Here is a 25239-nt window from a genome sequence, read left to right as displayed (position 1 = left end):
GGGTCAAAATGCCAGTGTATGGGAATAGTGGCTTCGCCCGTGGCGATTAAAGAAACCAGCGTCCAAGTTTAAAACTTTCAGATTGTTGATAAATGCGCAACCATCTGGAAAAAAAATTTGTTGAAAACTTGCAGTAGCTAAACTTCTTGGAGATAGAGCCGTAGAGTTACTTAGGATGGAAGAGAAGGAAAAAAGTGATTTCCAAAATTCAATGACTGCAATAGCAAAGCGCGTCTATTGACGGCTTCTAGATTGCGCGATGATTCATAAGCACCCAAAAAATGCATACAAAAACAAGTCACGTTTTGAAGTAGACTTTCACAAATGGTATGATTCAAAAGCTCAGAGCGCAGTTCTGTTCTGTAGCCGGAGCGGCACGCGAGCAATGGAGAGTGCTGCGTCCTCGCGGTGAACAGGAGCAATTATATTATAATAAGGACGCAATTACTTCGGACCAAGACGAATTTTGGTTTAACTACTAAGTATCTGAAAAACGTGTATAGCTTTTCTTTGTAGCCTTATGGCTGCGCTTAGGTGGATGTTAATGAGCAATTACTCCCATACTACAGTTATATACTCCATCTTGAGGGACTCCCTTATACACTGAATCAATATCTTTCTGCTTCGAATTATTGATCGATTCCCACTCGTTGTCAAGACGGCCAGCAGACCATATTGGTCAGCTCAGTTGGTGGAGCGACTTCTGCGAACAGGCGGTGGTCCTGTGTTCGAAGCCTGGACAAGGACGAAAATTTCTTTAACTAAGACGTTTCTGAGAAAGCAGTGTAGCTTTCCTTTATAGCCGATTAGCTATAATTCCTTCCATATTACATATAAGTACTCCACCTTGGGGGATTTCGCCTAAACACAGGACCATGCTCTATACTGCAGCAATGTTGACCGCAACCCATTCCGGAGGCAATGTAGCCATTTCTTCTATAAATGGTCACGCTCCTAGCTTGCTCGGGTGGTACTTAATCACTATAGCACTACCGCCTTCACGGTAAACTTGTCTTCCCATTGCACAAAGGGGTTTCTGCTTGCCGATGAAAACACAGCTTCTAAATTGTCGTCACCGTCCGGTAATAATGCTTCATTCTTAAAATGATTCACGAAATGCATTGTGCCCACAGGTGTGCAGTATGCGCCTACACGAAAAGTACTCACTGTTCGCTATGTCCCCTTCCTCTCCAGGAGTACCAGCGACTTATGGGCCTAACCTTAACCCAGTTCTGGACCGGCCACTTCTTGTCCGCCCTTATCGTGGCTCTAGTAGAAGGTGCCTGCGTCCTGATGGTGATGTACATCACAGTGAGTGACTTCCCACCTCCGAAGGACCTCCCCGGAAAGTCGCCCCGCTATTTGTGGCTCGCTTTAAAAGCAGACGAGGACGACCGTCCGGGGGACGAAGATGCGCCAAGCTCATCAGCGAGATACGAGGCCGCCAGCCTCGACTTCCTGGACGTACCATACTTGCAGAATGCGGACGTAACGCTGCTGATGGCCACATTCCTAGTTTTCCACGTTTCACACACCATGTTGGTGCTGCTCGTCACCTGTCTTGTGGCTTCAGGTATGCCCATCGTGCTCTTTGTTATGCTGCTAAGCAACCTGGTCTCTCCTCGAATTGAGGCCTCTGTGTGACATTTGGTAGCTGATGTTGTACCCAGGTTTACCCTGTTTGAAGACGCTTATGAAATTATATTTTGTTACCAAAATATCGAAACTGAGCTGCAAAAATGTCAGTAAAACTTGTTTCAGAACATTTATAACTTCATTTTCTCACGAATGCCAATCGAATCTTTCAGCAACGTTTTAAATCACTGAAATGGTTTAGTGTTGCAAAAAGGCTACCTTGCAGCACGCTATAGCTCTGCATTCAGTGAATATGTAATTAACAGACATAGAAAAACTACACTTTCTTTGTGCACGTTCATTCTAAAAATGCTACTGTGATTGCGTTAAAGACTCCGTTCACCATAAAATGTGACGTCGGTGTTGTCGGCGTGAGTGTTGTGTGCGAAAAGTGACGAGCATGGCGCTGACATGCGGCAGCTGGCAACTGACAAGAGAGCTCACTTATTGGATTTAATGCCTTTGTTTTTGTTTGTTTGTTTTTTTTGCAATAGCTACTAACTCGGGTCTTTCCTTTTGTATAGAAGGAAGATCAGCCTGCCAGTCTGATGAATGAATCGGCCTGCCAGGACTCTTGCATTCGAAGGCACCTTCATAAGGCTTGGTTAAAGCAGGCCTTCATATGTCGGGTGGTAGCCTACGCTATCGCGCCATACCCTTAGCAGCGGAGCTGAAGTTCTCCTATACTTTTTGTATATATATTGAACATCTTTCCATTGTGCTCTTGAAAAGCAATGACTCACGCCTGCACCATGCGAGCGGAATTTATAATAAAAAGAAGGAAAATTGTCCTGCAAAATTACGGAACAGAGGATTAACAAAACCATCACAGACAATAACGATAGTGAGTACATGACGCTAACACGCTCCTTACGCAACACAAAATCAGGCGTGACTCAGAGCTCGCAGGACATGTTGATATCACCAAGTTAGCTCAGAGTAGCGCACTGCTGGCACCGGTCGAAGTAAGATGGCCTTTTCTCCCCAGTTACGTAAAGCTAAGTAGGTTCACGCGTATTGTTTTACACTGTCTCGCAGCTCAATGGGCGATGTTGCTCGGCTTTGGGCTGTACTTCATCCTACCGATCTACGACGCCGACCGCTTCAGCTTCCTCTCGGAAGCTCCTCTCAGCGAATACCTCCTGGAGAGTAGGCTAAGCAAGCTCCGCAAGAGTGTCTATCCAAACTTCGCGACCGCTACTGTGATGAAGATCATTTCCATCTTTGCCGACTTTGACTGTGAGTGCATTATTTTCGCTTTTTCAGGAAAGATTTTTAATGTGAATGGTAGAGAAGTCTCGAAAGTGAGCACTTTCGCCAGAGAGAGAAAGGAGGGGGAATCTCAGTGGCTTTTGTTGCAGCTTTGCATTTCACACTCACACCTTTCGCACCTTAAAGAGTTATAGTACAGCGTGTCTCTTTGTGACGTCTACTCAGTTCAACACAATTGCTACCCTTTCTGAGTATTCGACCGTCCTAACCAGCAGCGTATACTGGGCGCTTTAATATGCAAACCATATTCGCGCTTTGAGCATCGCCGAATGCGCTTGAAGCATTTGACATGCATTGTCTTGCACGTCATGGGAGAGTAAAACTAAAAGAAAGAATAACCAGCTTTGCCGAATTGACTGCGACGGTATCATTTTCATAGCTTGCGCAGAATGACATTGGTTTTGCTTTATAATGGCAAAATTAATAGTTCGGAATATATTATCTTCGAAAATTTCCAGGGAACTCACCAATATGTGCTGAAATTCAAGGACTAGATTTCAAGCGTCATAGAAAGAAACCGAAATTGTGCAATCACGATGCAGAAGGCCTTATTATAAGCATTTCTTCAGTGACTGGAAATAATGGTGCAAACCTTTGATTCCAGCGCGAAATCCTCTCCTGCAACTCACATCTCGAATTGCTGGCCCTTTCTTGAACGTGTACGTTGGTTCCATCTCACCCTCCCGCCTAAAGGTTTATTCGCGAGTTGGTTCCATCTCAAACAAGCTTGTTCATTCGTGCTAGCTTTCCAAGTCATATTACAGCTGTTTCCTGTACTTCTGCACACCTTTCTTTCATCACTACAATTATTTCAATTTTAGATCTTGTAACGTGCGTAATTAGCTCTAACTAATAAGAATTGTTGTCCAACGCGGTAACTTAGGGGCTATGATGTAGCTTGCAGCCAAATACAGAACAGTCCTCAACTTACATCTCATATTTGCCACTCTTATATGGGCACATCTGAAGGAATGTTTCATTTACGAATAATTAACATAGAGTTTTGAGGTGAATCACCCGCGTTTTAATCATTTTTTTCTGCTCAGTAAGGATCTTCATCATGTGCAAAACAAGCGCCATTAAATCTTTCAGGATAAGACAACACTGACTTTTTAATAATCTAAAGAAACATATCGCCCCCAAGGTCGAATAGTGAATATCATGCTATACATATAACAAGATTTCAGCTGGATTCATTACCGCATAGTTACGCTTCATGACATTAAAGAACTGCTCGTATACGGTTAAGTGGAGAGAACCGGGTTAAGTCGAGAAATATGGGAGAGGCCTTCGCCCTGCAGTGGGTATAGTCAGGCTGATGATGATGATGATGACGTATACGGTGCGCAAAAAAAAATTCCTTTTGTAAAGCATTTGCTTTGAAAAATTATTTCGTCTAGACTTTCGGTGTAAAATCGTGTCATCTTTGTAACTAAATGCGATGCTCCCTCTCCTTGTGTGCTTAAACTGGCCATTTTCATTTCGCTTTCAGGCAATATCGGGTTGTTCTCCGACTAGCCACAGTCAGCGAGATAGGGGAAGGAATGCTCGAATTTCGTCTCGGTTCTTATCTTCCGACCGCCAAAATCTGCTTACTTGGACGCCGTGCTAAATATTGAAGTATCAAAGACCTAAGAAGGATATACAAGAGATGTGCATTGTATTGAGGTTAAGCACGAGCTTTTTCTTTTTTTTGTGGCGTCCGATTAAGAACGCACGTATAAAAATCTAAGCACGGCACAGCAGTTTGTCCGAAAAACTATTAACATTTAGCGCGTTGTGACGAGCTATTCACAGCCCTCGAACAATGATTCGACATCGATATTATCATTAGATTCACCCTCTTCGTTGTTGACATACCATTGCTCGCCACGTATGAAGCCGCCATTTACCGTTTCGTCGAGAGGCACTTCGTATACATCATGCCCCAACCTACGATACATTGCCTTAATTTATTATAAACATCAGTAACAGCAACGTCCAGACTATAGCGCGGAGCACACCTGTCTGCGAAACAACCAATGGAGCACTGAGACAGGTTCAACTTAATGCGCTATGACAGGTTCGTTCTCAATGACGTTTTTGCTTATCTGGGGATGTTAATGAGACGACGTTTCCCAAGGGTAATCAGAAGCCCACAGCTAACGCCGTCAATCTTGCACAGCTTCTTATGGGCTGTCTGTGCCTTTTCCCTGCCCTCAATTTCCTTGTTGCAGTGGATGGTGGCTGGAGCGTGGTCAACAGTTACGCTCTGCGATGCGACACCGTAAGAATCCTCGACGTTTGGATTGTAATAGGCACTGTTACGCTGGGGGCAGCCGGGCTCCTCGGATACCTGTCCAACGTGCTGCCCTGGACTACGGCCACGCCCGAGCACCTGCTCTTTCCTCTGCTGGTATGTACACCTTTCAATCCCTTTCAATCCACGTGCTTTGTTAAGCGGGAGACATATGCTGGACTGAGGGCATATGGAGGAAACGCAACGTTTAAAGACGTGGGAGATGCGAGGCAATGTCGGGCGTTTTAGAAGGCCCACTTCAGTGTGCACGCGTCAACGTTTCAAAAGGTGAGGTTTAAGAGAATTTTACCGCAGATAAGAGCAATAAGCACCCCGGTTGCCACAGCCCTAAATGAAAACGCTATAGTCACAGTAGATGCATTTTACGAGGCAAAAAACAATGAATATAGTGGCCGTCTATTAAAGTGGTCGCGTGCACAAGGTGTGCGAACAATTACAAACGAATTCTATTCATGCAACCAGGCATGTTTTAGCAACATACAGGGCCCTCTGTATGAAAGGGAGCAGTCAGCTTCATCAAAAATGGCTTTGATGTTAAGCGCCAGAGGCAATCCTAGTTGGCATACAGAAGAAGTATGCTTTTTATTCCTTACTGCTGGGTAATGATTAATGAATGATCAAATATATATATATATATATATATATATATATATATATATATATATATATATATATATATATATATATATATATATATATATATATATATATATATATATATATATATATACTAGCTACTAGCCCGGCAGACGCATTTTCGCAGTTCTTCGCTCGCAACGTTGGTGATGACGACAGCACAAACAACCCCGGGTTTTCAGAATAGCGTGGCCTTAAACGCTATCTCGCGTTTTATCATTCGATAATATCGTGTCTCCACAGCCGGAATCATCGCACATTTTGTACGCACCATGGCCAGGAACTATATATATCCATGACCAGGAACTATATATATATATATATAGTTCCTGGTCATGGTGCGTACAAAATGTGCGATGATTCCGGCTGTGGAGACACGATATTATCGAATGATAAAACGCGAGTGTGGTGTCGCCATCATCAATGTTGAGAGAGAAGAACTGCGAAAATGCTTCTGCCGGGTTAGTAGCTGGCAGTTCAGATGGCCGGGCAAGGATGGGTCGGCTGATGGATGCCGCGAGTCATCATGGCAAGGCCAACATGGCGAGAACTACCTACCGGGATTTCTGCTGTCTGAGACGAGGACGAGATGAGCATTGAACACAGGACTCTTTGGTCACGAGTCAGAATTGCCACCCTTCAACCACGCTTGCACGTTGGCTCAGCTTGCTTAAGACGTAGCTTTCTATCTGTGCCGAATTGCCTTGCACATAAAGTGGTAGCTCACGTCTGCATGCAAAACAATGTGTCTCAGATAACGGAGACACGAACTAAGGAATTAGTGATTGAATTAGTAGCAAAGTTCATCTGTACCTACGAAGAATCCAAAATGGAGCCCCAGCCAGATGCCATCAACGCTGTAGAGAGTTAAAACAAAAGCTCAAAGGTCGCAAATTTTTTTTCCTGTGTGCGTTATACTTTCTTCCCATTGAATATGACAGCGATAACTACGGTCCACATAAGACTGTCTTCATATCATACTTCATTTGATCGAATATTTCTCTCCCTACGAAAGAAAATGGAAGATGTTCTTTAGGCAATGTTGTCGCATAGCTCTTCTGTGTAGCAACCGTAATATGGGGCGGATGGCAGAGTGTTCAGCACCAAAACAATGTTTTCGCGGTTGTGGCCTCTTATTACCAACGCTATAAGAAATGTTTATTCATCACTGTTCTCAAGTACCCTTCAAAAAATAAAACGCCCAGTACTGAGAATTGAACACTGCTTTATTGCACGTCCTGTAGATACGGTTAGATTACATCCTCATCCGACACAGAGACATCGACGCTTATTTCTACGCTTGCACAACAGAGGCTGTTTCAAAGACATTTCGTCTCGAAACTGCGGAAGGAGATTTTTACGCATAGCAATCATGCAAAACTTGAACAACAGCCCATATCTGACTTGCAACCTGGCTGGCGTATATATTCTGGGACACGTTTTGGTGCATGTAGACGACCGTGTGTATATTTTTGTTTTGTGAGAGGCGTATGAGAGGAGTGTGAGCGGAATGCATTAAAATGGCCAATAGTACATAGTTTGGTGTTATGCGAGGACGTACTAATATTCACTGGACAGGATGTAAAATACTGAGTAAGCATCATATTACGTTTATTTCTACTAACCATTGGTTCTTTCCTCGCAGCCCAGCTACTGGAGTCCCAGCCGCATTCCGCAAAACTTGGAATCTCCGAAGGATGAACCACAAGTGAACGAGCGCTTCGAAGCGCCGCCGCAAACCCCGGTCATTGTACGATGCAGTAGTTTAGCAAAGGTACCGATTGAAAAGAGACTTTTATTTGCCTGTGTCACGTACCAGTAGTCAATGTTTGTAGGTTTTTCTCTTCTGGAGTTTTTGTCATTGGCACTACATGACAGTGCCAATGACTGAGTGATTGCCCTTTTCGCCTGTGGTTCCATATTTTACATTGCGGAGGGCATTACATTGCATTCCAATTTTTCGCACTGCATGAATTCACTTGAAGAAAACTGCCTGCAGCTTGCGCCTTATAGAAAGCCGCATTCAAAAACTTTCAACAGGCTAAAACCTATGTAGCAGGGGCTCATGGGAGAGGAAAAGTTGTAAACGTCAAGTAATTTATTCGTGAAACGCCACCAAGAACAATATGCCACTGTATCACATTATTCGCGGGCCTCCATTATGATATAAAGCAGACCTTATCCTTAGCATTTTTTTCCCCAAAAAAAATCTGTTTCGACGACTCGCTTTATCGACAGTTATGTGCGGGGACCAAAGTGTCCGTATTAAAGAGGCACGACTTATGTATATATGTACGTATTTATGTATGTATGTATGCATGCATGCATGTATGTATGTATGTATGTATGTATGTATGTATGTATGTATGTATGTATGTATGTATGTATGTATGTATGTATGTATGTATGTATGTATGTATGTATGTATGTATGTATGTATGTATGTATGTATGTATGTATGTATGTATGTATGTATGTATGTATGTATGTATGTATGTATGTATGTATGTATGTATGTATGTATGTATGTATGTATGTATGTATGTATGTATGTATGTATGTATGTATGTATGTATGTATGTATGTATGTACGTATGTACGTACATACCATGGTAGATGGCAAATAGAAAGATAAATGTCTGCTTGGAGAAAAAGATAGGAAAGAAGGCATCCTAACAGTGACTCGATAAAAACGAAAAGCAACAAAAATATATTTGTAAAACTTGTTACGGGCAGAAATGGCATACAAATAAACTCACAATTGAAAAACAAACCAAAATTGAAACAGAATCGGAGCTGGAATATAGTCTGAACTCGAATAAATTGGAGAATAAAAGTCAATGCAATGAGAATTGTAACAGAATGGCGAGCGAAAGCATAATAGATTGACGCACAATGTAAATGCAACTCGTTGTTCCTACTTTTTCACAAAAACTCGAGGTGTTGCGAAGCTCTAATATATACAATATATTGCCAGTGATCCAAACGTCAAACTGTTGACAATCAACTTCATTGTTTTTGTACTATGAAGAAACCCTATTTTTCCCTCACCTGCGACCGCCAGTCATACTGCTTCAGCTTTAGTTTGGAGATATATGTAATGTTTATATTGTAACTGTGCCAACCTTACGGGACATATCTGTTTATGACAAAGCTCACGCTGTTGTATACTCATTTTTCTTTTCTCCGCAGTACTTTGGAAGTGTAACTGCTCTAGATAGTGTCGACTTGACTATCCATTCGAAACAAGTTACTGTTCTACTCGGTCAGAATGGCGCCGGGAAAACTACGCTCATGAGCATACTCACAGGTAAGACAGGTGGTCGCCAACCATTCGTGTTACTAGTTTTGTGGTACCTTATGATATGTGAAGGCCATGTGTTTTATAACTGCGCTTCCACCTTGAAGATTAAATGCTTCGTTCTGAGTCTAAATATTGATTTTAGAGCTAAGCAGAGGACCTCAAGTCCTATCAGATGATTGCGTTCAGTTCCCAACTTTAGACAAACGACATGTTTACTACAGTTGAACGAAACACGAGGATGCACTGGTCAATGGCGCTTCAAGCAGGCGCTAATCAGGGATGGAGATTGTCATGATATATTTGTCATTCACATCAAAATGTCAAGCCACCTGTTAATGCATATAAGCAGCATTTTTAGGGAGATCATCATAATCACATTTCTTCCGTTCGCAGTCAGAATAAGACAGGGGCTCTGCACTGTCTTGGTAGCGGGAGTGCATCAGTGTGGCGGTTGCCCTATACGAAATTATTTCCAAACAGAGCGACTCGTTGAAGTTGTGAAAAGTGCAATAAAAGGAATGTTAAGTGAAATGATTCTATTAAAATATGTCCTAAGCGTGGTGTGTACTTGAGTCTGAAGCTTGTGACTGATTCTTCCGTTATTCGTTTCATCACCTGTTACCAGAACATTACATGGTGACGCTTATAATTCACTTCTAAAACAGTTAGATACTAGAAACACTCTTCTTCGTGTCCATTGTTCTTACTTCAGGATTACTTAGTCCGAGCAGTGGTACTGCGACTGTTGCTGGCTGGTATGTTAACACCGAGGCTGCACGACATGCAGTGGGTTTTTGCCCTCAGAAAGACGTCTTCTTTGAAGAGCTGACTGTAGAGGAGCACCTCCAGTACTTTGGATATGTGAGTAATATGAGCTGCCGTCTTCGTATTTCTCTAACTGCATCGCTCCTTTTACGATTGCTGCCATAGCCCGAGTGTACACGGGGTTGTTGTTAGTCTTTCACATCTTCAGAAATCCCGGAGAATGCTCAAAAATGATCGACACGACTTCAATAGAAGGCGGTGCACAAAACCACTAGAATACGTGAATTGAAAACTTTTGACACTGCTTTTCACTTCGACAGCGGTTAAAATACGTGTTTGTTACATGGTACAATATTACCACCCGGGCGCTTTATTAGCAAGGCCTCTCTTGCACAGCATTTACAGTGCGGCATGATGTCGAAACACGATCCTCGAAAAAAAGAATTAACAGCATGGAACGTGTGCACAGCATTTGAGAAAGGGGGGGGGGGAAGAGAGCAACTGCCACTTTTTCTTTTCACTAGACTCACTTCTAGTTAATATAATGTGTTACCTTTGTTGCTTAAATTTAACCTCAAGTCCCACAGGAATTGCTTTAAGCTTATAGATATACCAACAAAGCTTCCGGCTGCCATTACGGAAGTGCATGCTAATATGCCGTGCCATATGATTGTATGTTAACGTGCTTGGTATTTTGTACATACATCTAACAAAATATGAGGATGGAGGACGTCAAAGTTTCTTGTTTTGACTGCATAGTTTTTTCAGGCAGTACATAGAAAACAAATGTTCTTGTCAGAAATGCTAGCCATAGCAACAAGATGGCTAGTTTTCGGCATAAAAAAGGTGCTATCAGAGTCAGTATCACGAGTTGAAAACCCAGATGTCCAGACTCTATCATTCGGCTTGAAATTCCCCTTGCAAAGGACTCACCGAGGTTACCCTATCCGCAGTCCCAGATCCCTCTACTTTAACGCGTTTCTTCTAATGTAGCGCGCTTAACAACTAAAGTGACACAAGGATAATGGGCGGACTTCCAACCCTCTGCAAAAAGTATAATGAGAGAGAAAAAGAGGTATGAATGTGACAAGAAACATTCCCTGGGCCTTATGAAAGGTATGCCACCTGCGGCTATGAAAACAGCACTTTTAAATACTTTGATAGCATTACCAAAATTTCTAACATCAGTTTCTCAGCAATCTTTTTTGAGCAAGCAGCGAGGAATTTAACCTCATGTATTCAACCTCCCACTGAGATTCGTTTCCTCATATTTTACTGCGCACCCATTGCGTATATTTAACTAAGGTCGATTGTGTTTACATGGAAAGTTCAATATTAAATAAAACTGTCTTGGCACGAAACACAAAAGGTGCACAACAGCTACAGATATGTTTCTCTTGAAAGGACAGAAAAAACAGTCATCAGTATTTTTTTCCACATATATTATTAGAACAAATTTGTTATTTTAGCACGGATACGAACCTTGGAAAAACACTTATATCTTATTGTTGATAACATCAGCACAATTCATGATATTTAATGTAACTTTCGCTGGCTGAAAGAAGAAAGGCTCTACAAGCGACCTGTAAGCAATGGAATATGCTTCTGAGCTCAAACATAATACAGCTAGAGCCAGATGAGCAGCATGCCATCCTACCGTGCCATTAAGCACAACAGAAATCGCATATTAATAGTGTTTGAGTGATGGTAAGTCACTAGTTCATCTTTTTGAGGGGCCTACGAAAACGTGATATCTATATCACTGCAGCTAAGAGGAGTTGCTGACCCCACGAAAGCAACGAACGTGCTGCTAAAGAAGATGAACCTGAGGTCGAAAGCCTCCAATCTGCCTGATCAGCTTTCTGGTGGTCAACGGAGGAAGGTCAGCGTGTGTCTCGCCCTCCTGACATCCCCGCAGGTAAAAGTTGCGTGTATAGCAGGCTATAACCACGAATACGTTCATTCTTGTCATTGCTATTCAGCGTCATAAACTACGAGAGCAATGCCTTGGAATTACTGCAGCGTCATTAGCCTCGCCTGCTGGAGCACTCTGCAGTCTCTGATTCGGCGTCACCATAAATATGGCTTGCTTTTTTTACTTTCATTTTTACTTAAAGTGCAAGCCACTTCCTACATTGCTTTGGTCCATCGCATTCCTTTGCTGAGGTTCATAAGTGCCAACACTTTATTATTATTATTATTATTATTATTATTATTATTATTATTATTATTATTATTATTATTATTATTATTATTATTATTATTATTATTATTATTATTATTATTATTATTGTTGTTGTTGCGTGGAATCCCCAGTCGCGGTGTCTCAGTGTTTAAGACGCCCGACTACTGTACCCGGATTCAGACCCGAACGTCAGTGCCTGCGTTTCGATGGAAGGGAGACGGAGGGGCGTCCGCATGCGCTGCGATATAAGTGCAGAACCCCTGGTGGTCGAAATGTCCGGAGCCCTCCACTACGGCATCTATAGCCGTAATAGCTTTATGACGTTAAACCCCATGTACCAAGCCAATCCAAACTGCGTGGACTATATTCCAGCAGTGACTCACACAGATTGAAGGGCTTCTTGTAACTCCGTTTTCAAGCCTAGGAAGCTCTCACGACTGCATTCTACCAGCTCAGTTATCGTTAAGCACAACAACGGATCGCTATGCTTCCCTGCCCATCTGAATATTTATTCATTCATTTTTTTTAGTCTTTTTGTGGATATTTATTATTTATTTACAACAGTAAGAACGAAGGGCTGGGCATTACAGGAGGGTGAAGGGTCAATGTTTAAATCAAAACACCGACCAATTATAATTAATAAAATACAAACAGAATCAAGAACTATGTAAAACCAATAGTTCATCAAACAAACTCGGGCAGAGTTTAGCATATATCACAAGCAATAACGGAGCATAAACAAAGCAAAAGTTGCTAGCAGAATTAATTTATTAGTATTCACAACGCATACAGGGATCAGACACTCTACGATGCATTTTCTGTCTTTTAAATATGCTAATAACAAAAGACGACAGTTCGATATGGCTGATAATGCTGGATGTAACGCATTCCATTCACATTTTTGCCAGTTCAATCGCTGATCTCTGATATTTTAGTGTGCGGGCGAAAAGCGGGCAGAAGTACGTGATCAAGGTGAGCTGAGCAATGGGGAGCAGGAAAGGCACGACTAAAAGAGAATGGCTGGTTGCCATAGTTTAATGGAGGATGGCAACTGAGCAAATTTTCTACGCGTAGCAAGAAGCTGAAGATTCGGTGCTTGCTTCAGTAGTGCTGATATGCTTTGATGACGTAATTTAACGGTATGAATCTGGCTGTTTATTTTGCATTGCTTCTGGAGCATTTGTATATGCGACCCATGAGAAGGCTGCCGTATAATAGAGGCGTATTCAAGAGATTACACGACCAGCGCTGCGTGAGGGCTGTGCCTCGTTTTAACACTCGCAAGTGGTCTAACTTCTTTGTTAGTTATGCATTCTATGTTAGTTATGCATTCTTCTTTGTTAGTTATGACTTATGATCCACGTACAAGAAGAGAGTGAGAAGTCTGGGCTTAAACTGAACATTAAAAAGACAAAGATCATGGCGTCTTGCCCTATCAAGTCCTGGAGCATCAATGGACAAGAAGTGGAAGCTGTGACAGATCTTCTGTTCTTGGGCTCCAAGATTACCTCGGAAGGAGACTGCAGCCATGAAATTAGGAGACGCCTGCTTCTGGGAAAGAGAGCAATGGTTAGCCTTGACCGCCTAGTAAAGAGCAGAGACATTAGTCTGCCGGCCAAGATCCGTATAACTCGTGCTATGGTCTTTCCAGTTGTGATGTATGGATGCGAGAGCTGGACTGTGAAAAAGGCTGACCGCCGAAGAATTGACGCGTTTGAATTGTGGTGCTGGCGAAGACTCTTGAGAGTTCCTTGGACTGCCAGAAGATCAAATCAGTCGATATTGTCGACCATAAACCCTGACTGCTCATTGGAGGGTCAAGTTTTAAAGTTAAAGCTCAGCTACTTTGGTCATCTAATGAGAAGAGAGGAGTCGCTGGAGAAAGATTTGATGTTGGGAAAGGTTGAGGGTCGCCGGAGATGGGGTAGGCAGCGAACGCGTTGGTTAGATGGCATCCTCGAGGCACTGCAGATGAAGTTATGTGATGTTAGGAAGATAGTGAAAGACCGGAAAGCGTGGCGTGACATGGTCCATAGGGTCACGAAGAGTCGGACACGACTGAACGACTAAACTGAAACTGCATTCTATGTAAGAATCGCAAGTTAGATTGTATGACTGAAAACTAGTTCCAGGTGTTTCACACTTTAGGCAGATTCATATTCGCTATTACCTAATCTGCAAATATTTTGCGACGTTTCTGCTGCTCAGGAGAATTTTGCATTGTTATCCATCTGCCACGATGAGCATCATTCCGTTAGTTCTTGTAAATCAGACTGAGGTGCTAGAAAATCCACTGAGGTAGCTTTTTGCCTGTAATTTACGCAACTCAATTTACGAAACGGCGTATAGACGATTTGATATTAGAGGTTATGTCGTTTATATAAGCCAATAATAGCAATGGGTCTAATACTAAACCATGTGGTACATTCGCTATTACGCGAGTGGGTTTCGAAATGTATTTATAGATTTTGACCGACTGGTAACGATTGGTTAGAAACTGTCCAATTCATGTAGATGCTTTATCGGCTAGCTGTAAATTACGGATATTTAGTAGCAAGCGTTTGTGAACCAACACGGTCAAAAGCTTTTGAAAAGTCAATGAATGTAGTGTCCGTAAAAGTCGACATGTACCGGAATTGAAGATGGTCAGACACACGTTAATAAGGTTGCGAGTTGCATGACAGATTTTGTTGGAACCCGTGCCAGGTATTAAGTTGAATGTAAGCTCACGTGGTTTATGATATGGGTAAACAAAATATTATCTAGTAGTCAGCACCAGCTGCAAACTTGTATCAAGGTGCAAGTAAGCGAGTGGCATGTAGCTGTTTGGATCGGTGCTAAAACCTAATTTAATATAGGGATTATGTGTGCTTGTTTCCAGTCGACCAGAGCAAATTCGATAATGATTCGTGGGATGTTAATAACATAATTTTGATGCTAACAGAATTGGGGTGCTGGGGCATTTTTAAATTACCAGCTTGTCGATAGCGCTGTCAACGCCCTTTGCTGTGATAGTAATAGGTGCGAAATAAAACGAATTTTTGGGAGATATATAGATGATTTCAATGCTCATATGCAAGCTCCAAGCAGACTCAATTTTATGAAAACAAGCTTGCTTTTTCTTTTTTCTTTTTTGCGCAGTCAGTGAGCCTAAAATCAGGGGAAAAACACATTGCTTTAAGATGCTAATGAGTTTTCGACAATTGTGGAAGAGTGACATCTGAGAGGAGTTTGCCTTTAGTTTGTCATATGCCTGTGACCGCAAAAGTGTACGAATTTGAAGAAGTTTGCCTTGGTGGTGTCGTTCGCCGCAGTTATTGATTCTGGACGAGCCCACATCTGGTATGGATCCGGAGACGAAGAAGCAGTTATGGAAATTAATACAACGCTTCAAAGGCAAGAAGACCGTGCTCATCTCGACGCATGACATGGAGGAGGCAGATATCCTCGCGGACAGGATTATCGTCATGCACAACGGCAGGATTATCTGCAATGGATCACCAAGCTTCCTGAAGGCGGCTTGCGGTGAGACAGCCGCTTCCCGGGCTAATCATTTACAAATTTTTAACGACTCTTGTTGTGGGTTGTTTGCTATTTTGTTTTTTTGTGAATATTAGAAGCTACTTCATTATCACTTTGGAAGCTGTCTTTAAGAACGCGGAATTTTTTTTTTTTTTTTTTTTTTACGCCTTCTTTCCTGGAGTTTCTGAAACAAAGATCCCTCCGTTCATGGTGAGCCAGTGGTACTGAGGATACGAGCAAGCAACAAAAAATAATAATTCGCCCCGCCAGCCTGCCCCAATGGTTAGGGTACTCCACTACTGAAACCTGAGGAGGGGGGTTCGATCCCATCTAGATAGGATTTTTTTCGATTGAAGGAAAAAGCAAAGCACCCGTATACTGTGCGATGTCACTACGTGCTAAAGTGCCCCATGTGGACGAAGTTCCCGAAACCTTCCACTACGGCGTCTCTCTTAGGTTGAGACGTATTGGGGAGTTAAACCCTATAAAACCAAACGAAATAACATTCCGAACCTACCGCTTCTATTATCACTTTCAGCAGCCCTGTACAATCAAGGCATCTCCCGATGAGCGTCTGTCACGCCAAATATGCAGCAACAGCAATGAACCGGTTCAAGAATATTCAATAACCTCACCATGTGCTACCGGCACCTTCTCCGTCGCGGCTATGTTATATGTTCCATAATTTATAGCTAATCGGTGACTGTAAGGTATCTATAGGTACCTGTTGTGGGGAGCGGCGCGCAACCTTATTTTCTCTCCTCCTTTCATCTGTGCTCATTAACTAGCACATACTTGTATGCCCTATCACTCTCAATGGGAATATAAATTCGCCAGGTGTAACACACCTGCTGTTTCCGCTTTCTATGAGACCATCCTGTTTCACGCAGACCATCGATGGGCCTTGTTCCTATAATCAACGACTGAATACATGAAATGTATAGCCCCGCCAATTAACCTCGTGCTGCTTCTTAAATGCGACTCCTACGACACTTTATATCTTCTAGTTTATATTAGGGACAATAGTACATGCAATGATAGAAAGTTGCCTTCTGTCTTTTGATCGTGCACTTGACGTTTAATTCAACGTGAACCTTGCACAATGCACTAATGGCACTTAGTCGTCGTTTATGCGGTATACTACGATAGAAAATCCTGTCCCAAGAGTTATTCAAAGGCCCATAAAAGCCTAATTCGGCCTGAATGTAGTTTGCTTATTAATTATTTATCTCATGTATAGTGCTCATACATTGCTTGTGTTTATGCTTGTGTTTAGCGGGCACTATTGCCGCTCGTACAAATTGCGTCTCGTTCACAATCACGGTGGTGCCACTAGTTCGCAATATATTTTGTTGCATGCATAGTAATTCAGCCATTTGAATTAACTGTTTAATATCTGTTCTTCAACCGCTTGTGATTAAACAACTGAAAAGTGGTTCAACGAAGTTGTACAGCTTTTGGTCCTTTACCGAAACAATGAAAAAATTTCGCACTCAGCACAACAAACAGACCGTGAAAGGTGTCCTCGACTTTCTAACGCATTGAAACCTAACACGTGCATCACTTGCTTTAAATGCAGTCAAGATATAAAGGCTTCCTCAGAGCGACGATTTAGGAAATTGACATGGCTGTTATGAAAGAACGTCCACAAACGCATCGTGCAAATCAACGCGAACTATAATTTAGGCACTTAATATAGGCACTGTGCACATGAGCTGAAAAAAGGGAAAGAATAAAAATCAAATCTGCTCACAAGTCAACAGAAGCACCACAAGTTATCTGCGTTGTGCAGCACGACGCAAGTTTCACTGATGCATTTGTCGCCCTTTACCTTAACTCAGTGCTCTTTTAAAAGCTCTCGTTGCATGCAATGCAATGAGCGGGCAAGTTTGCTCCTTCTCTACCCCAAACTGATCGTGCTTGCTCCCTTGTGCGTACATTCAGGAGGCGGCTTTCCTGATCAAAATATACTCGTACACACTTGAGAAGGATTTTGTATATCATGCCCGTGGCACATTTCACGAAATTTTGTATGTGTTTTATACATGTATCCACTTCGTCGAGCTCTTTTACCCCCGATCCTTGGACTGAGATGATCTTGCATGGGAAGTCAGCTGAAAGTATCCTGTAAACGTAATTATGGAAAGCTGGCCTGCATTGCATGCGTGCATGACTTTGTCAGAGCAGATTCTAGGTGCGAGCTAGCTATTGCTGACTGAACTAGTGCGCAGAATCATTAGAGCAGAATCATTAGACGCAGCTCTTTCCCAGCAGAGTGCCGGCAGATACCATGCATAACCATGCAAAGATATGATGCATAGGCGCATAGTGCCAGCACATAGATGCAAGTCGAACTTCAGGTTAATGTCTAAAAACTGCAAAAAAACATTATTGAAATTTTTTTGCGTAACGCCACCCCCCCCCCCCCCTCCCCATTATGTTGTCTAAAAATGGGTGAGGCACTTTGGCAAGGCTTTGCTTATATAAAAGAATTAAAAAATTATCAGCACGTCTAAGAGCCTTATGCACTCATTGGTTAATGAATTCATGCTTAATGGGTGATAAATAACATGCATATATAGCAATGCCAACGGGCGTATTTAATGCACCTTCTCCGTTGATGTAGATTTGTTTCTAGTACCTGACGGTGAATTGCTTGTAGCCGCCAAGGAATACCTTGAAAGGAGCGGAGAAATAATGTTTCAAAACTCGGCTAGTCTGCCAGCAGACAAACTCAGTTCTTTGTTTGAATTTTATTTACAAGATACTTTTATTTCTTTTTACGATGACCTTTACATTCAGCGATATAGCATTTACATTCGTGTGTTGTCCCAATCATGTGTAATATATTCGCAACTGCTATTGGCTCCCTCCTGAACAATGAGCTTACTAACCACTATATGTACGCTTTTAAGTAATTTAGGATCTGTAATTCGTTCATCTAAATATAAACATCAGCGCGCACTGATTCAATGAAAACTATTTTCAGCCTTTTTAGACAACATGAGAAATGTTTGGCTTTTACACATCTTCCAAACAGCGAATCGTTGCAGTTTCTGGATCCTAACTGGCAGCTTACCTTGCATTATATCTGCCGGCGCTATGCACCGCAAGTACAGAAAGAGCCGCTTCCAATTATTCGAAAAATAGTTAACAGAGACAAAACTGAACAACTAGCTCGTACCTGGGATCTGTTCTGACAAAGTCATGTCAACGTGCAATGTTCACCCGTTTCTACAGTCCGATTAACACGCTGCTTTCAGCCAACTTCTGTTTAGAGGGCATCTCACCTGATGCTGAGAATCTTCTAAAGAGAGCAAAAAAAAAAAAAAAAAAGGCGGGGAAACCCGGCAGTAGCAATCAATAGCAATTAGCATAAGCTCAGAAATAAGGCTGCAGTTGCACGGCATATACACAAAGTCGCCCATTGCATAAAAATGGGGACTGACGTTCATAGCGTCTCTGTGCTTTTTCAACACCACGAAAGCTCGTGGGCTTATGCCCGAGGATCAGTGGCGAAAGAGCTCGAAGAAGTGGGTGCATTATAACACATGACGAGGTCTTCGTAAAATTTACCATGGGCGTGGTATATGAAAACATTACTTCATCTCAACTTCAATTTTGAGTATATGCAAGCATGAAATGGTTACGGCAATAGCACGTTGTTTGTATATAATGCTAGCCAAATGGGCGTCAGTGAAATAGAGAACGCTGGAGATGCGTACGTAGCCAGGAAGAGATGCTGGTCTGAGAAGACTCTAGACTGCGTGGAATCGTGGCGTCATCATTGAGGAGGGCGCGCAAGTTTAAAAGAGTGAGCTCGTCTAGTGAAACCTCTTTCAGTGTCTGGATCTCTGTGTTCCCAGATTTACAGAAATCAGTGCCCAAATGAAAGAGAATCTGGGCTCGAATTTTGTATCTCGGTTTTGTTTCGACGTCCATTGAAGGTCGCTAGCAACGCTGGATAAAAGCGTTTCATGCTTATTATCCCTCAAGTGTGGACGTGCGTACGGTGGCCAGACAAGCCGCTTCGAGATTTAACACGCAAAGGAACATCGACACAGTAGCGAAAAAGCGAACTTGCTCCCTCATTGCATTGCATTCATTGGTTGCAAGCGTGCCTCATCAATATAAAAGGCGATGACTGCATCAGTGGCAATTATTACACTTATACTTACTGCGTTGTATAAAGCGGAAAAGAAATCCTGAGCGGCTGCTGTCGCCCTGTGCTTGATTTGCCTGGTCTCTACCCCCCTCCCCCCCCCCCCCCTCTTTTTTTTTTAGTCATGTGTGCACACTGCCTGTACAAGCTCCAATGGAATAATAAAAGCTAGTTTCATAGTTCGCTCTCTTATATATTATTAGTTTATTTAAAAACTGTCATGCAGCAAATTGCCCAAGAATATGTTCTAAAATGTGTCGCTCAGCAGTCAGGGCACGAAGCTATTTCTTGGCGCTGCATATGCAATACAACCCACGCCAAGCAAAACGACACGAAATGTTGTGTGTGTTTTTTTCTTTTTTTTTTTTTTTTGCAGGAGTGGGCTACAAGCTGAATGTGGGGAAGGCGGAAAAAGGCTTTCAAAAGGAGGGCCTCCTAAGCATCGTGCGTCAGGCGGCGCCACTGGCAGTCATAGAGGAAGAGCGAAACAATAACGTCATTATCGCCCTGTATACCTTCGAAAGCGAGGCCTTCCCGAACATGTTCCGGCAGGTCGAATCTGGTGCTCAAAGGCTTGGCATCACTGGCATTGGAGTTACTGCTGCCACAATGGCCGACGCGTACATAAAGTAAGAGTCCTGATATCACCGAAGATCGACAAATAGCATTTGCATTGTATGTAAGAGGAGGTGAAAGCTGAAGTTAGCGTGGTTGGAACAACAACAAACCAGAAGGCACGTGGCTTTTGGTTTGTTGTTGTTCCAATCAATAAGGGAATAAAGGAATAAAGAACTAGTAATTGAACTGCACAGCTGTTAAGTATATGGCTCACCAATTAACGTTAGTGCTGGCGAGGTGCGGGGTTCGAACCCTAGTGCCGCCTGGTAGTAACCGGTAATGCAATGAGTACAAATAATTCTCCTGTCTGGTGCTCGGCTTTGATAGGTGTGTATTAAAATAGCTTTAATCCAACGTTTAGCGAAGAAATGTTTTGGACATAAAAAACATCACATACAGCATGTCTTCGCACATATGCGCACTCAGCGCGCCACCTAAGCTGCACAAAATTCTAGAAATTTTCATATCGCGCACTCTATCAGCGAATAAGATTTCCTCGTGGCTTTGTATTGGTCGCTGCTACAAGTTTTCAGGCCTCCAGTCAATACCCATTACTCGCCCTACGGATCTCTACATGCCCGCTTCAGCCGAAATATGTAACTTCGTGTTCAAACTGCTGCATAAAAAATATAATGTGATTGGCTTTGAAAATATGACTGGCGTTTTTCTATTGCCACTATCAGTTCTACATGATAGCATATTTTCAACGACTAGCGCATGAAACGCTTCTGATTGCTCGAGAGTTCCTGTCTGCTGACCTGATGTTTTTCTTTCAGAATACTGCAAGAATGGGCCCTAGAAGAAAAACAATTTCAAAGCGAAGATAAAATTGCTGGTAAGTGAAGAGCAGTCTTATACAAGAGGTACTCTCAGAAATACTAACGCTACTTAATACGTTAGCATAAGGGTGGAGGTTTTGAAAAATGTGTTCGTTCTACGCTTTGAAGACTTATATTATTTGTCATGAAGCAGTGTTCTTAATCGACAAGCTAATGGGGTTCGTTGCTTTTCTACCTCTGTTGATAAGTGTCCAAGTGGAGAAAGACAGAGAGAAACAGACATTTCTCTCTCAAGTATTGAAAGGAGTTGAGGCAAGGAATGCGACGAAAGGGAAGCAGGCGGCGGATTACGGTTGGCAACTTGCTTGAGGGTACTGTTTCTACGGTGGGAATACTCCATTGGATCAGAAAAATGGAACGGGAGAAGATGTGTAACACGGGTATTGACGAAGTTGGTCGCGCTGCCCGCTCGGTACACTAATCGCCTACAATTTTTTTATGCATTAGCTTCAGCGGCAAAACAAATTCCAAGAGCACTGCAGAATCTGCACTGGAGAAATGCGTAAGCTTGAGCGTTGCTGCTGTACGCGGTATATCGCACGCCCGTTGCAGAGATTTCACACTGCGGGAATTATACGCAGTAATCCCCACGGGGCGTGACGTTGCGCTACACTAGACCACGGCGACAACGTTTTTTTGTACTGTCCGCTCTCCATGACGTCACTGTAGCTAGGTGCGCGCCGTGGCGGCGTGCGGTTGCTAGGGATCACCATGGCAGCGGTCACCACGCAAACGTCACCGAGGCGACGTCACCCCATACTTGTCTCCATTCGTGCTTTTGCTTTATCCACCTCGCCCTCTTTTGCCCTAATTATATATTTAACTGACACTCATAAATCACATTTTGATCAATTTCAGCCATTTATTAACACTTTGACATCACTCTGATGTCGAAACACACGTCGCCTCCCGGTTGCGTAACGTCACTTTCGTTTGGATGTCGACATTAGCTCGCCCAACTATTTCGATGTCTGATCGGCTTTTTTGGCTACATTTAATTAACTACTGGCTCCACTTTGACCGCATGATTTTATGGCGAGAATCTTTGGTCTTCTTTCGCGTACAATTTTTTGTTTTTTGTGCAGTCGGGATTACAAACTGCGGGGACAAGCTCCTTCGAACATAGCACTTAAAGGGCCCTTGAAATGCTGCTTGGGGTAAACTTCTACTGCAAAAAAAAAAAAAATCCATACAGTTTGTCTTTCCGAATATTAGAGCTAAACTTAAAACTGCACGAAATCGATAATTTGCCAATATTCTTTAAGTGCTCCTATCGACCGCTCGCAACGAATTGGGCTATATATTTCCGCGCGCATACCTCACTACTGACGTCAGTAGGACTGCTAGTCGTGCCCGCTCATTGGTCGCTCCCAAGCTAAGCGTGCGGGATCAGGCGTCGTCATCGCTACTTGTTTTCTTCCTGTCCAGCGCACCGGCGCGGGTTGAGTTGAGGGGGGAGAGGAGGCGCATCATTTTCGATTGCCCACATGTTGGGTGCTAACAAAACTAGATAAAAAATATTTGTGCTGCCGAGAGGATTGATGGGAAACCTATTGCTGGAAGGCGTTTTTATAATTTTAGTAAATATCTTTTCATTTGTCATTTAATGCTTACGCATTAAACATGTGGCGACGGTCAAAAACCTCCCCACTGGCTAAAGGGAAGCGACCTCGACAGAGTGGATAATTCCCTTCGAGCGGAAGGAAGCAATGTCATTTCACAGAGTATCTTTATTTGGTCCGTGTTATCACCTCTGAACATCTAGCCAGCCACTAGATGACCCCAAAAGATGTCTGTCCGGGTGCAGACAGACATTCACGGATCCACAAATGCAAACGTAAAAGACCAACACAAAATTCGATTGAAAGACATCAGCAGCTTTCAGTCCATCACACTGGCAGTAAATTATATAATTAGGTGTTTCTATGAAATACTTATTCTATTCTTTGATTTCTGCGCATCAAACCTGGGTCTGTGACAATGTAGGATGTTGTATAGCGTGCAGCTGCGGTATAGATGGCCAACTTGGCATGGGTAGTCAGCGGACGTATTTTATTCTGCATGTCCTGCACGATGATAATCGGTAGTTGGTATGAACTATAGAAACTGAATATAAATGTGATAAGCATGATAAGAACGTACATGTAGTTCCTTTTGCTGGCCTGTGGCGGTGGCTCAGCATACAGGGCGCTCGAGTGCCGAGTCCGAAGAAACACCCAGTCCACATCGGCCGTGTATGAGTTGAGGCGTATAGTATGGCGCCAGTATACTGTACGTTGTATCGAACTTAATAAGTTCTTCACTCTGGCGTCCCTTATAGTATATGTTGCTTTGGAACCGTAAAAACGCACAGCAATCTTGTACAAACAGACCCTACAAAATCACTCATGTGCGCCGTCATATTGTCAGGTCTGCCGCTATTATCTGCTCCACAAGTTAACGACGAAGACAGCGTGTTCTTTTTCTTTATTGGCTTGAAATCGGACACAGAGTCTCCTTTTTACCTCGAAATGTTTCAAATTGCATTTTATGGCATAAAAATATGAATCGCTCCTCTTTATATCGATGAATAACACTCCAGCAAGCATGGAAACATGTTTGCCAGCTAAAATATTGAAGTTTGTTAAGGTACCCTTCAAGATACGGGCGCACTTTAACCTCCGAACACTGCCTCCTAGCAAGCTTCGTACAAAAGGGTGAAAGTATATGCTTGATTATTCGTGTATTCTTAATGCATTTTGCATTGAAGCAGCAGGGACTTCGGCCAAGCAACCTGGACTGGAGGCGGCGAAGGAGGGCGCCAACGTGGCAGCTGCCAAGGGAGTTCCTGTCCCAGCACCTGCTGCAGATGTCAAGCCGTCTGCAAAACTACTGCCCCAGAAGGAGGGAGAACCGGCTCCTGTCGCGATTGCTCGTATGCATAAACTATTTGCTTGCTTTCAAAGAAACAAAATATGTTCATGTAATGTTGGCATTCCTTACAGATAAAGATGCTCATGGATTGTCCCATTGGACGTCAAATGTATTGGCTTAGATCATATCATCTTTATTCTAAATTCTTGTCACTTATTATATCTACTCATCTAATCATGCTTTCTTCCCAACCCTTCTAAATATTTCAATAGCGCATTAGTCGTTTTATCGATTACATTGACATACTGAGCATTACGCCCTGGAACTTTCCTTGTCCATTTTCTGCAGTTTATTTGCTCCACTTAGGTAATGTCATTCCGGTTTATAAAGGTATAATAAGTAATACAAATAATAACCGTTACCCGTCCAGAACAGCGCAAGCGCATATAAAACGCCTGGCACGATATGGGTGCTTTTATCTGGCATAAAAAACAACTACCGAAACCGTGATCTTCCCCTTCACCAAAAACATTTACCGCGCAGCTCATATCCGGCATTGAAAGACACAACTATTCATCTCGCCATCTCAAACTCCCATGTTCCGCACCGGAAAACAGCAAAAACAAAAGTAATAACCAAGTGATGAGAAAATAAAATTACTTGCGTCCCACTTCGTCTTTCACCCACTTCTGGAAATCGTACCCTATTTTATTGCCCTCCTTTGGAGCGGCTATAGTTTCTCCAATGCTATGATGTCTTCTGCGTCCCACATGACGAAATGAAGGTAGTTAGTTCTGTGATTAAAGGAAACAAAGTGTGGTACACCTAAACTCTGGATTAAGAGCACGATTCGATAGCGGCCTGTTGTTCTTACTACCATACTCATCCGCATACACCCGTAAAATACCCTTTTAAAAGTGAATTACCACACGACATACCTATCAAACTGGCTTTTTCCAAACATGTTCAAGTGTACTTTGCGCGGCCCGTTCGGTATCGCGCCTGGTTCACAAATCTAAGATAGTGGATTCTAATCCCGCCTAAATGGTATAATCTGTCTCTGAACGAAATCAATTACTTAAGAAGTTATATGATCTGGGACATGCAACGACCTTCAATTCACATTACTACATGAACGCTTTAACATTT

At 42.7% G+C, this 25239-nt stretch overlaps 1 protein-coding gene across 1 annotated transcript in view; it reads left to right on the top strand.

Annotated features, from left to right (window-relative positions):
• Positions 1–2684: 2684 nt before the first annotated feature.
• The window catches only part of LOC146190577 (phospholipid-transporting ATPase ABCA3-like), a 37107-nt gene continuing 14552 nt past the window's right edge, over positions 2685–25239 (top strand). The window contains exons 1-9 of the mRNA XM_084600196.1: positions 2685–2874; positions 5124–5302; positions 7488–7616; positions 9035–9152; positions 9859–10007; positions 15411–15621; positions 20157–20409; positions 21175–21233; positions 23987–24151. Of these exons, the coding sequence (XP_084456322.1) occupies positions 2685–2874; positions 5124–5302; positions 7488–7616; positions 9035–9152; positions 9859–10007; positions 15411–15621; positions 20157–20409; positions 21175–21233; positions 23987–24151 (1453 nt within the window). The remainder of the gene's footprint in view (positions 2875–5123; positions 5303–7487; positions 7617–9034; positions 9153–9858; positions 10008–15410; positions 15622–20156; positions 20410–21174; positions 21234–23986; positions 24152–25239) is intronic.

The sequence above is a fragment of the Amblyomma maculatum genome, chromosome 4 (genome assembly GCF_055883805.1).
Source record: "Amblyomma maculatum isolate TAMU_Amacu chromosome 4, ASM5588380v1, whole genome shotgun sequence".
NCBI classification, from domain to species: Eukaryota; Metazoa; Arthropoda; class Arachnida; order Ixodida; family Ixodidae; genus Amblyomma; species Amblyomma maculatum.
Note: the sequence above shows the minus strand (reverse complement) of the source record. Positions and strands in the feature narration are given on the sequence as shown.